Source organism: Nomia melanderi, chromosome 3, assembly GCF_051020985.1.
Source record: "Nomia melanderi isolate GNS246 chromosome 3, iyNomMela1, whole genome shotgun sequence".
NCBI lineage: Eukaryota > Metazoa > Arthropoda > Insecta > Hymenoptera > Halictidae > Nomia > Nomia melanderi.
The window spans coordinates 23995301-24008110 of record NC_135001.1 but is presented as its reverse complement, the minus strand read 5'-3'; the positions used below and the strand labels follow the sequence as shown (position 1 = coordinate 24008110).

Genomic DNA, 12810 nt, shown 5'->3' with positions numbered 1-12810 from the left:
GCCATCTGTTCTTTCTTTTTTTTTCCTCCTTTCTTTTTCATCATTCGTCTATATTCAAGAGAGAGAGAGAGAGAGAGAGAGAGAGAGAGAGAGAGAGAGAGAGAGAGAGAGAGAGAGGGAGAGAGAGAGAGAGAGAGGGGGGGAGAGAAGGGACACGTGCGCGAGTGTGAAACGTTTTTTCGCTTCTACAACGAACTAACTTTTTAAGAAGGACTTGTGTACAGAGAGCGGTTATCGACGAACGTACAAAACGGTGTTCGGGAAACGATCGAGGTATCTTTATTCCAAAGTTGTTCTGTGATGTAACGTTTATAGCTTGAAAGTAAATTGTCCCGGAGCGACAGCGAACTATATGCTTAGTTGCGTGTGGCTAGAGATTCGATTTATCGAGTTCTTTCTTCTTTTTATTATTATTATTATTATTATTATTATTATTACTACTATTCGGTAGGCCGGAGCGAGGGGTGAAACTGTTATCCGTAAAGTCTAAAACGAGAAAACCGGGGGGTGGGGGTGCGGGCAGATAGAGAAGAATTAATGTAATATAAAACTAACGAAAAGCAATCCTAGTTCGATCTTAGAAGAAGAGAGGATCTTTGGCCGCGCGCGCGACAGACGCGGCCAGATCCATCCTGTAAATACCTGGATTCGATAAAACTAGAGAACGTCGGTTTCCCGTTGCACCAACTCAGTTGTGCCAATCTAATATCGTCGGTAATTTACGTCTAAGGAGTATGCGTTTTAGTCGGTTGTCTGTAAACTGTGTAAAAACGAGAGACGAGAGACGAGAGAAGAAACGCGAGTGATCGCCCTAGAGGCGACACCGAGGATCGATCGTATCCCTAAATCGTAGATACTTTGCGAATAAGTTGACAAACTATAAAAAAGAAAAAAAAACAGAAAAGCGCGGTGTAGTGAACTCTATGAAGCAACCAAAAAAAAAAAGGAAAACGGAAGAAGAAGAAGGAGAAGAAGATGACGAAGACGAGAGAAATAACGCAGGAGAGTTTTATGGAATTCGGGGCCAGAGTTATATATAAATATAAATTTATGTATAAATAAATCTCTATATATATTATATATATTATATATATATATATATATTTTACTACCGAAGAGAAATTTATATTGGAAATTTCTATGTTCGTTGTCGATGCGATTGTGGCTCACATTCCTCGCCAACGGACCCTAGACTTTCGAAGAAAACAAAAGCTATAAAAAAAAGACGAAGCAGAGGAGCAAGAGAGAGAGAGAGAGAGAGAGAGAGAGAGAGAGAGAGAGAGAGAGAGAGAGAGAGAGAGAGAGAGAGAGAGAGAGAGAGAGAGAGAGAGAGAGAGAGAGAGAGAGAAAAGAAATGTAACTAGGGACCGAAGGCGCGTGTACGACTAGAAACAGGTGTTAAGATCGTATTTTTGCATAAGACTCGAAGACATAAAGAGGGAGAGAAACGTGCGAATGCGTCGATGGAAGCGAGATAGAATGCGTGCGTGCGTGAGTGCGAACAACGGGGCTCGTACGCGTTACGAAACTTATCGTGCGACGAATCGTTACGGCGAATCGTAACGATTGAACGGGACGACTCGTTGATTATGAAAGTCGTTTCGAGTAATCATCGTACCGAGCGTACACGTTCCGATTCGTCGCGCGTCTAACTCGCCGTGCGACACACACACACACACACACACATACACACAGTGTTCGTGGCTCGAGTGTCGTACCGCGGTTAAATGCAATATCGCACTCTAACGCGCACGAACCCCCGACCGCTTTGATTGAGAGAAACGGGGGAGGGTGAACCGTGAGAATGGAACGTGTATTAGCAAACAAGAGATTTATAAATGGAGAAAGTTGTATTTGGCTATTTGTATACTGTGATCTCCGTGAAGTTTTTATTGTAACACATGCGAATACATAGAAAAAGAAAAAAAACTTTTGTTTCCTGTATATAATTTTCATGAGAGAACGATTTATATTAATTATAAATATATTAAACAAACACGCGTACACGCACACGGACACTCATACACACAATCACACAGCCACAGCCACACAAACACGGATTGTGTTCTTAAAAGTAACAACGCAAATTCAGATCGTGGCAAATATTTCATTTTGTCGGCCTATTTAAATAAATCACTTGCGAACCACGTAATTTCTATAGCAGTTGCAGCTTGCTGTTGGCGCGAAACGATTCTCAAACAAAACCGACAGATATTATATTATTCTCTTCTCGTTACTCCGCGATCCTGTGCGTCGCGTCGAGGATTTTTCTTAACGTTCGCGATTAATATTGAAAGCCATCGGCAGAGCCGTTAGAATCCGCGTATCGGTTGGAGAAACAAGGGCCGACCTTTTGCTTGAAACGATCTTAATTTGAGATGTCGCGTATCTTTAGTAATATACCGTGTATGTATGCATACAGGACACACATACACACGTATGTATCGTAGACTTTTAAGGGCGCCGATGCTATTGAGGACCCTTATATTGTTCCCAACACACAAATTATCATCCTTTCGATTCCTTCAGAGAGTTTATATTTCGTTTCTTTTTATAGATCCTGTATAAAATGAAACTGTACAATTTTAGGCAAATATTGATCGTTTATTGTGTAACTCATTGCAAACGAAAGAACGTGTAAATAGAGATTTATTTACTTATTAAGCAAATATCTTAGCGTCGATTCATTTCCCCCTTTCGGACAACCGTCGTACGTCGTAAACGAAACTTTCAGTTATTCCTATGGGAACGACGGAACAACGGTTTCACACGGAAACCAAGATTGTAAGGCACGTATTCGTTATGTATTCGCAATCTCGCCCGGGGTGTACTTTATTCGATAATCAAAAATGCTTACAAAATTGGTATGTGCAAATCTATGGGTCAAGGTATATGAAAGAATACAATTTCCTCTGCTATTATTGCCGTGCTAGGTTTCGCATGACCTTCCTCGTCTTTATATTCACCGTAACTCACTTTTCCCATGACTAGTATTCTCTGGCCTCTTTTCAAGTAGGTTGTCACAGTGTCGCGGAGCATTGGTTTGAAAACGCATATTTTGTGCCAGTCTGTTCGTTGCACGAAGTCTCCTGCAATTTATTTGAATTTATTATTCGAGGAAATATAGTCATACCGATCGGAACTCAGGACATATCGCGTATGACAATAATTTCTCGAAGTTCGATATTCATTCGTTTCGAGATAAATAGAATTTACCATTCCCATATTTGTAGTTACTGTGCGTGGCAAGGGAAAAGGTAACGAGGGGATGTTCTTCGTTTCCCCTCTTTTGCGGATCGTTTCCTACCCTTCCCAATAGGGTGATCTGATTAATAGCTGTAAATTAATTCTATATCATTATACAATTTGGTCGATCGATTACAGATAAATTCCTCAACGAAGCCTGTTTTCTCGAAAGGAAAGATCCTATAACGGCTATCCCCTGTATTTCGATCTGTACATTTTTTACTTACTATACGCGTCGATTGTAGCTACCCTGATATTTTTTTTGGCGCGAAAAGCGACAGCGAAACTATCCGTGTAAAACTGTTGTTATTTAGTTGGAAGCGTATCTAATAAAATAATAAGAGCACGGAAAGTACACAGCTTACCTCGAAATTCATCGAGTACTCGCTGAAATATTGCGCGAAAGCTCGTACTTGAACATTTCGTATTTTAATATGTAATAAATTAATACGATTAAACAACAATCAGCGGAGAAAAATGTTATTTTACGATACAATGAAATAAAATTGTTGATCGAATTAATCGTTATTAGCCGAGAATCGTCGAGAATACGTAATAGCGGTAAATTGCTTACTTACTTTTTTCCAACTTCATATTTGTACACATTTGTTTATAGTTAACACCTAAAATACTTTGCATCGTTCTCGGTATAACCTAAAAATATATAAAAACGTATATAAAAAAATATTCTTTCTCGAATGTAGACGGCATGCCTAAATTGGTTTTATACGATACGATGTAGTATTTGTTTACTTACATTTCGGAACATTGTGAATTGTGATTAGTAACGACTAAAATTAGCGATAAACGAAGCCGCAAAAGAAACAAAGCTCTTACCACGCTTCGAACACGTTTGCCGACTCGACTGACCTCTGGAGGCACGAGCGAACGTTCTTCGTTCTAAAATTCAAAAGGGGCAATCCTCCAATCGAATTGCGGCATTTCTGTTTTCCATTATCTTTCCTAATTTCTGTATAGTTCTTAATATACCCTCGTATTTTTTCAATGGAAAAGATCAAAAAGAAAACACAGAAGTGGAGAACATACGGTCTTTTTATTTAGTTTAAAAAGTTTATCGATAATTCCGTCGCACGGTTGGGTAAAACGATACGCAAACATGGCTAATGTTTTCATTGGAACGACGTCGTCTTTAGTTGTTTCTTCAATTCTTGTTTCAATCGAATCGAATGGATAGATTCGTTCTTTGAAAGAATCGAGAAGTTCGGATTTCCGGCGGAGAGCCGAAACGAACGGTGAAACGCGAAAAAATTGCCCAACTATTCGATACTTTTCGTTGTAATTATAGATTCGGTTAGATTACTGTTGTTCAGAGGAATAGATTCAGCGAATCCTGTTATTTGTGAGAGATCGAGCCTATCGGCGGATCTTGCCACTTGAATTCCTCTTGATACGTCACGTAAATCACCCAGTAGCAAACGTTCAGTAACCCGAAAGAGGCTGGGAACACTATACGCGCCACTTTGTCGATATAGGAGACGCTGTTTATGTGCCTGGCAATTTTTTCTCCTTGTTTCCTGCAGTTTCCAGCTGCTTCCCTCTGTCTGCGTCTCCTGCAGCCAGAAAAATATAAACTTTCCTCTGGATAGTCTGTTTCTCGAAGAAAATATTAAATCTCTAACCTGAACGCCTCGTCACCGGCGAGACAATAGAGAAACTGCCGCCATTTTGGTATCCAGACTTCCGTCTGCGTCTGTCGCTCCATCGTCGAGGGTCTCGAGGTGACGGAAACGGTCATCGATCCTCTGCCGTAGGCCATTGATTCCTAAAGGAAAAAACGACGCGATACGTATCGCGATAAAGATTCGCGATCGAATATTTCGAGGCGCTCTCTCACGTTCACGTCGTAAACGTCGCATATCAATGAACTGCTTCGGCGAGGCACGTCGATTATAGTCGCCGGATGGACCGTTTGTGGACTACAGGGCACAATGCTGCAGAATCCGTCCTGGTAATTCCCCTCGGTCTCGTCCTCGAGGTCCTCTTCGTCCAAAGGGATCTCTCCGCTGCCAACCTGACGTACAATTACAAAACTCTTTGATCTAATTAGAAGATTAACAATGATTCCGATATCATAGCGATAGCGGAGGAAAAGAGAGAAAGAGAGAGAGAGAGAGAGAGTTGCCTTTGTAAAGTAATGTACACCGGCGAATTCTAACAGAGTGGCGATGCAGTATCCAAAACTCATCAATAAAAACCAATCGAGGGCTGTAGCGTATCTGACTTTCGGCAAATCGGTTCTGGAATCGAGGCTGATGGTCGACAGTGTCAGAACCGTGGTGATCCCTGAAAAGGCATGTTTTTTCAATGAAATATTTCTCATCGACTCGGAGACACACGCGATAGACGTCGCGATGGATCTACCGGGCGCGCGCCGGCGATGAACCGGTTGCCGCGTTTCAGGCGCAACCTTCTATCTCGTTGGTACACGCGCAGCTTTTACCGAGCATTTAGAGAGAAACCGAAAGAATTGGTAATCTATTCTACTTATCGGAATTTCTGAATTTCTGAATTTCTGAATTTCTGGTTACTCGATACTTTAGGAATACGAAAGACGAGCAACTGACCCAAGCCGACGCGATCGCTGGTGGCTTCTCGATGAATCCAAAAGGACACCCAACTGAGCACCACTATCAGGACACAGGGCACGTACACCTGTAAACGTTCATTGAACAGTGGATCGTTGTCTCTCGAGAAAAAGCGTGGAAACGCTCAACCGTGGTTCGACTTGCCTGTATAAGAAAGTATCCGGTGTTCCGTTGCAAGTTGAAGGAAACCTGGAGAACCGAGAACTCACCCTCCCGGCGAAAATACGTTAAATTGCGATACGGCGAGCCCATCAGGTCGAATTGCGAGAGCGCCATCCCAGGGACGAAATTGACGGAGGAACCCCCTTGCCATTCGTAAACTAATTGCCCGGAAGTGTACGCATCTGAAACCGAAATCCGCCCTTAAATCGAGATTACGTCTAACGATACAAATCATTTCTCCCGACGCAGTCGCTTGTTTCCTGGATTTCGAATCGATTCAACGGAGAACACACACATTTGCCAGATATTGGAAAATAGTAATGCCAACGCGATACCAATAGAATTTCGAACGAGACGGAGGAGAATTTATGGCGAGCATAAACCGCGAGTAGCTACGAAAACGTATTCACCGTATGAAAAATCAAATGGAATTTTAACGTGCAACGCGGACAGAAGAAATTGTTGGATTTTCATTTGACGATATCGGAAGCGTGTACTATTCTTCCGAGACAGACTATACTCTTGACTCGAACTACACCGAAAATACTTACAACTTCCAAGAATAAGTGGACAAGACTGTCGGTCCATGGGGAAGTTCCTCAGCTCCATTGGACATTTTGCTTTTATGGTGAGCCTGTTTTCCGATTGAAATCCATTTTCATTGAATTCGCGTTACAGTCGTTGTTATCGTTAACGGAAATATCGGTACCTCATGGAGTAAAGGATATCTCCGTCTTGCGAGATTCGTAACAACTTGTTGGGCACCGTGATGGTGTGCACGTAGCTGTGCTTTCCATTGTAAATATACGTGTCCGGTCTCCAGATTCGTTCGAGCATCTTAATGCTCAGACTGAGCGACTTGATTGGACCTAAGAAGCTCAGCCGCGAGTCTCGCCACGATTGCCGAAAGTAGCAGTCCATCGAGTAATCCTACGGAAACGTAACTAGCACACATCGGCACCAACCAAACTATAGAGAAGGAATTACTTTCCAGACTCACCATGTCGAGTTCGGACACCGGACCCATGCTTCTTATCAGAATATTCGTTTTCACCACTGTCGGTATTCCTGAGAACAGACATTTTCATCGGTGTCTCGGATATTCTTGTAAAACGTTACAATACCCCGTGTTACCTTGGTCGCGCTTCGATTCACGAATAACGAGAGAATCGCATCGAGCGATCGGAATAATCAGACTTTTGTCGGGAAAACATCGCAGCGTACATTGAAATTAGCGAACAGCTGTGCGGCTCGTACGAACATTAGTCATTTCCGTAATTAGATACGATCGCTGCCGGCGATATCGCTTTATAGCGCGAACAGCATCGCGCCGCTGATCCGATCGCGATTTCAATTACATTACCATTAATGGAATCGTTGAAATTCCAATTCGTTTCTGACAAGAACATCTGAATTTTCGATGAAATCCGATCTTCGACGTTTGTTATTACATTTTACTCGCTGTCGGTGGCTCGTCTAGGAAAACAGTGGAAAAATAAACGCGTCGTGTCCTCTTGTGCTGTCAGCGAATGTCCGTATAAAAAATTTCATAGAAATGCAGATTCGCCATCCGAGAGCATTTCGGCCGGAAGAATCGAGAAGATTAGCCATTGTAGCATTCGGTTTCGCGTCCTTCGCGTGGAAAAGCAAAAAAGGAAAATTAGGGAAAATTGAAAGCGCACGGTGGGAATAAAGGTAATTTTGGGAGGATACTTTTCTTCGGCTGGCTGCCGTCCAACTTGAACCCCGCGGTTCGATTCGTATCGATGTATTCGTATCGGCCTCCTATTTTCCCCTTTCGCCGAATCACTCGTCGAAGGTTGTTACAACGATCGGGAATCATTTGAACATCGACGCTCGAACCGCACCATTTTACTAGACGTACCGCTACCTTGCACAATGGTGCAAGCCATTGATGCCGGTGCTCGCCTACGATACGTCGGATACGACGGAAAACATTCGTTCGATAAACAAAAGTTCCATTCGAATTTTTCCTTGGGCGCGTTCGTTAATCGCGCTGCGGTCGAGCGACTTTCACGGACGAATAGAAAGTCGATGAACAATCGTTTGGGAAAACTGTGAGGTTTATTAATTTTCCTGTGGAAACAGTTCCTCCGGTCCATTAGATCTCGTACGTTCGAACGCGTTTCGGTGGTAAACTGACAGAGAAGAAGAGAAACGCGCAGAGCACGGAGCAAACATCGGTCGCAGGAAATTTCGAACCCTTGTCCAGATCGGAAAGACTTCGAGAATGGACAGTTTGTTCCGGTAACACAGATCGGAGCCAACACGGACTGTCCGACGTCGCACTCGTTTCTGTCGAAAAAAGAAACTTGTTCGTCGAAGCGGTAGACGTCTCGACGCTACCGAACGTCGACGCAAACGCGTGGAAAACCTCATCGTTTCGTCCGAAGAAATATCCGTAAGCGGTCAATCTCTGCATCGCGTTAGATTAAATCGATCGGATTATAACTTCTGGTTAATCGATCAAGTACGAGCAAACAGTTTTTTAGCAAATCGGATTACTCGGAATGGCCGGATGAATAATTCGGACTAAAACCCACGCGCGAGTATATATGTGTATATATATATAGCTTCCGGTAATCGTTTAATTTTATCACGGACATCGGAAGACAACAGAAATAAATAAATAATAAAAACATAACAATACCGCGAGCAAAGAAGCTGTTCGTTCTACAGTTGTCGAGTTCGATGTTGCGTTAAAAGGAATTTCGGCGGAACGCGATTCCATGGACGGACAGACGCTGACAGGGAAAATTATTCATGGAAACTCGGATTGCAACGAAATTTGCCGTGCAGCTGGAGCATCATGAATTACGCGAGAAATATTTTTTCCAATTAAAAATCTCTTCGAAACGGTGAAATCGAGCCCCAACGTTTCGCAGCTTTTGGATTTTTTATCAAGAATTTTATAACGACGCGAGACCGAAGAGAATTTCGAATAATTCCTTCGTTGTTCCGCTCATTAGCGTGAAACAACGAACGATGGATACGCGTTGTTCGTCGTAAATCGTTATTTACTTGGAAATCGTTTGTCTCGTCGACCGTTCGAGGTATCCTAGATATTTCCGAGAGCCAAGTTTCCGGTTATCAACCGGTGAAACGAAACGTTACCCTTTCCATGCGTGGGCAGCTGATTGTTTTCGTAATTCATCAAGAGGTTCTCGAGAACCAGGGTAATATTTTTGGAGACGATGTCGTTGATGGTCCCTCTGTGCACCGCGGATTTCGAGGATGCCTTCGGGGACGGGGAAGAAACGTCGAGAGCGTAATTCGGATCCTTGCGCGACGCGAGTAGCACGAGAAACACGAGCCTGCGAAACAAAATACGTATCAGTTTCTCTTTCGATAGGAACAGTCGGCCAACTTTTAGTCGATCTACATCTAAATTACCGATCTCATTCCTCGTTTTGCTTTGATCGACGAAAGGAATCCACGGAACGAGATGCAGAGCCGAAAAATAACAGTTCCAGCACCGATACAATATAATATCCGATGTAATATCCGATATGCCGGTATTACATAACTGTTACTCGGTTGGAACCGATACGGTGCCCGACATTTCCATAAAGTCGCTCGGTTCTTGTTCGCGTTCGGATCGAATAATTACGGCGATAAGTATGATCCTACTGAAATTCGTGCACACCTTATCGCGAGAAAGAGATTGTTAACGAGCGAAGAAAACGCATCGCGATCTATCCTCGAGTTTTATCTTCTATATGCGAGAGATCGGTGCCGTTATAGAAGTTTGAAACAGTTCTAGAATTAGCTAATGTTTAATTGTTTAGGATTGAAAGAAGAAGAAAGTGGGACGAAGAAAAGCGTGAATGATTAAAGAACGATCGGTGGAAAAAAAGAAACTGAAGATAGGCGAAGCAGGGTCACATGTGGGTGGCCGTTGAAAACGGGGGCCGCGGACGGGGGATGGGCGCACAAGAGAGCTCTCCTTAGCCGCGGATTCAGCAACTTCCGACGAGGGTACCCCTCGATCTTTCGAGTGAACGTTCTCCCTCGTTACGTCAGAATCGCCCTTCGAGTCCTTCCGGTGCCATTTCGCAAACGGACTATGAAAAACAACGGCCCCTTTTTTCCCTCGAGTGTTTCGCTCGCTCGTAACGTTCCTCGATCCGCCGTTTCTCGGCTGTTGTCATTCGAACGAATCTTTATCTCGAATCTCTGTCTCTCTTGCTTCGCGATCGTCGATACCTCGAAACTGCCAAATATCCGGAACGATTTGAAAAATAGTTTCGCCGGAATGAGCTATTAATCGTATTAATCGTATTAAACACGCCCGGTAGTTAAACCCGGTAACAACGTTAACGTCGGCGTCCGGAAAAATACCAGTTTCCGAGTATTAAACGTTATTCGAAAGACAATTCGAGGCAAAGCAATACTCGGCTTATACCGCTGAGCCGAATAGTAATATACCGAGGTAGAAAAAAATTCTTTTTCAGCATTCGGTTCGATCGCGCGGATTGCACGAGCATACAGAAAAAGTCATTTTCAATATTGAATTCAATTGTACGCGAGTATAATGGACGCCCCCGTCTTGGTCGGCTGAAGTAAGTAGAAAGTATGCGAGTACGCGTGTAATATACATTGGAAGGTTTCGCATTGGCTAATTTGCTAATTATACGCGTATACGCTGAACGGAATGTTTGATTTTTATCAATTACGAGAAACCTTTCTTTAATTCTTCATAGTTGGTCTTGTATTGGAAAAGAAGGAGACGTCGATCTGTTTAGAGAATTAAAGAAGGTTCAATTAAAGTAACGTGCACGACGACTGCAAAGGTGACATTTGAATAGAAGCTTGTCTTTCGCTTTGAGAAGTATCTACGTGTCGCGTAAATCCATCGAATATGCGATCCGTTTATTAGTTTCGCGGGTGAAGCGATCTTACGGCGGCTCGAGAAATTTCTAAAAATTCGGAACATTTCGATCGTTAGGATATTTCTAAGGATTCCGAGGTACCTTCAACCGAAATGATTACCAAATCTGGACGAAAAGATAGGTTCTATTCGACGTAGCTGGAAATATGTGTACGTCTACCACGAAGTCTCCTCTCTGTGAAAAAAGGGGCCGATGACGAGAAAAAAGAAAGGAACTGTCGAAAAAAAGGACTGGTGATTGTTTCTTGTTTTTTTTTCGGGTATGTATCGCGGATACACGTTTACCAGGGACTCGTACCACTTTAATTTCAGCTTTTCATTAACGGCCTGTGCCAATACTGGGCATATTTGTGAGGCTGGCCAAACAACCGACTCGGAATGCCGATCTCTGACAGAGCTTTCATTACCATAATATATTCTTCGGTACGATTCGATGTTTAATATAGTCCGTTAGACATCCTGACCGTGAGAAATATTCGGTGTCTCTCGTACAGAGAGGAGAGAGAACGCGAAAATAAAACCTCCTCTTTTTCCACGTTTATACGGCAACTAAAGTTCCGCACTGTTCGCGCAGTGGTACATATATGCAGAAATTTATTTGCACACCTGTAAATCCTCTATTTCTCTTTCACTTTTTACCGGGTATCGTCTCTTTTGAAAGCTCATTTCCACCGAAGTCGGCTTATATACGTTTTTCCGGAAAATTCGGTTGATCGTTGCGATAGTTCCGCCGATAGATCTATACGGTATCTTCTTCGTTTAAGACTTACTCGTTCAAACGATACTTGTTACGTAATTGCTTTTAACGATTTTCTAACCTTTACCCGGAAACTTTTCGTGTTCGTTTGACGCGAGAAATATCTGTCTTCCTTTAACGTTCGTTCTATCGGTTAACGAGAATAATAATGAAATAATAGTAATTGTTACGAATTCTACTATATTGTGCTACAATTGTACCGTATTATGCATTAAAATGAGTAATAATTTAATACGAAGGAGATATTACTAAAGCAGCGAATAAGTTGCCATTTAATATAAAGGACGATACGAAGAACGTGCGATAGCCTGCTAGAAATGATAAAATAATGATCGAATAAAGTGCAGTGAATCGAAAATGAAATAAAAACTTGTACATGTGTAAAATCAACGTTTAAAGTGTCGATGAAACGCGTTACCGTTCGAAGCCCCGGAAAATAGTGCGAGTTTGTGCGTGTGCGTCTAGAGCGAAGCAAAGAAATTACTTACATGAACATTTCAGCGAATTCGCCGGTGAAATATATATTTGTCGAAAAGCACCACGGGTTATTGCCGAAAAATTGAAGAACCTCGAACCGAATACCGGCACTTGCTAGCGAGATCTACATACGATTCTTGTGACAGATCCTCGTGGATCTCCCACCTGGGAGGCGAAACATTCTGCCGCGCAAACTCCAATAATCCTACCTTCGGCAACGTGCAACGAACTTTCTTCAAAGTTTACTCGATTCTCCGTTGTCCTTTCGTGTACGACAAGCGATATCAAAAAGCACGATGTCGAAGGAATCTCCAAGTATCGTACGCAAATCATTCGAAACCATAAATATTGATTTTCATACATCTCTATCCGAAACGGTTTTTTCCTTCGTAAAATATAGGATCCCTGTATCTTTTTTGCAATAATAACTTTGTTCCGAGTAGAGATCGTTTATTATCGCGAGTATCGCCGATAATAATCGGTGTAAGTAAAGTAATCATTACCGTGGACTGGAGTGTGCTCGATCTTTATTCGTTCTTCCTGCGAAACATAGGTAATCGAAGTCATCTTGAATTTTGCAAGTACGCTAACCAATAATGCTCTTCGCAAAGTTTCGTAACAAGGGAAAGAAGGTTCTTTCGAAATTACAC

General features: G+C 42.5%; 2 protein-coding genes across 4 annotated transcripts; both read right to left on the bottom strand.

Moving 5' to 3' along the window:
* Window positions 1–2796: 2796 nt before the first annotated feature.
* Window positions 2797–4136, bottom strand: mtSSB (mitochondrial single stranded DNA-binding protein). Its single transcript, XM_031981836.2, has 4 exons — window positions 4004–4136; window positions 3825–3900; window positions 3217–3336; window positions 2797–3089 (listed from the first exon to the last, which is right to left on the bottom strand). Exons 1-4 carry the CDS (start codon window positions 4013–4015, stop codon window positions 2884–2886), a joined length of 414 nt encoding a protein of 137 aa, XP_031837696.1. The 5' UTR covers window positions 4016–4136; the 3' UTR covers window positions 2797–2883.
* A 152-nt stretch (window positions 4137–4288) lies between these two features.
* Window positions 4289–12289, bottom strand: LOC116429189 (gamma-aminobutyric acid receptor subunit alpha-1). 3 transcript variants are annotated; one of them, XM_031981815.2, is made up of 11 exons: window positions 12172–12284; window positions 9150–9349; window positions 7015–7082; window positions 6724–6944; window positions 6566–6648; window positions 5997–6196; window positions 5832–5919; window positions 5390–5550; window positions 5102–5278; window positions 4887–5029; window positions 4289–4817 (listed from the first exon to the last, which is right to left on the bottom strand). In XM_031981815.2, the coding sequence occupies exons 1-11, from the start codon at window positions 12177–12179 to the stop codon at window positions 4601–4603; spliced, it is 1566 nt and encodes a 521-aa protein (XP_031837675.1). In that variant the 5' UTR covers window positions 12180–12284; the 3' UTR covers window positions 4289–4600. The 3 variants fall into 3 exon arrangements, with proteins under 3 accessions (XP_031837675.1, XP_076222503.1, XP_031837676.1); XM_076366388.1 differs by lacking the exon at window positions 9150–9349 and having other exon boundaries at window positions 12172–12289; XM_031981816.2 differs by lacking the exons at window positions 9150–9349; window positions 12172–12284 and adding an exon at window positions 7149–7281.
* Between the last annotated feature and the right edge of the window lie 521 nt (window positions 12290–12810).

What these genes read in the sequence shown, in the direction of transcription:
- LOC116429189 (XM_031981815.2), bottom strand. An exon ending in GTGTACATTACTTTACAAAG is followed by an intron (nt 5,279 to 5,389) that starts GCAACTCTCTCT and finishes ATTGTACGTCAG; the next exon opens with GTTGGCAGCGGAGAGATCCC. An exon ending in GCGACGTTTACGACGTGAAC is followed by an intron (nt 5,030 to 5,101) that starts GTGAGAGAGCGC and finishes TTTTTCCTTTAG; the next exon opens with GAATCAATGGCCTACGGCAG.
- mtSSB (XM_031981836.2), bottom strand. An exon ending in AAATATGAAGTTGGAAAAAA is followed by an intron (nt 3,337 to 3,824) that starts GTAAGTAAGCAA and finishes ATTAATTTACAG; the next exon opens with CTATTAATCAGATCACCCTA. An exon ending in TAACTACAAATATGGGAATG is followed by an intron (nt 3,090 to 3,216) that starts GTAAATTCTATT and finishes AATAAATTGCAG; the next exon opens with GAGACTTCGTGCAACGAACA.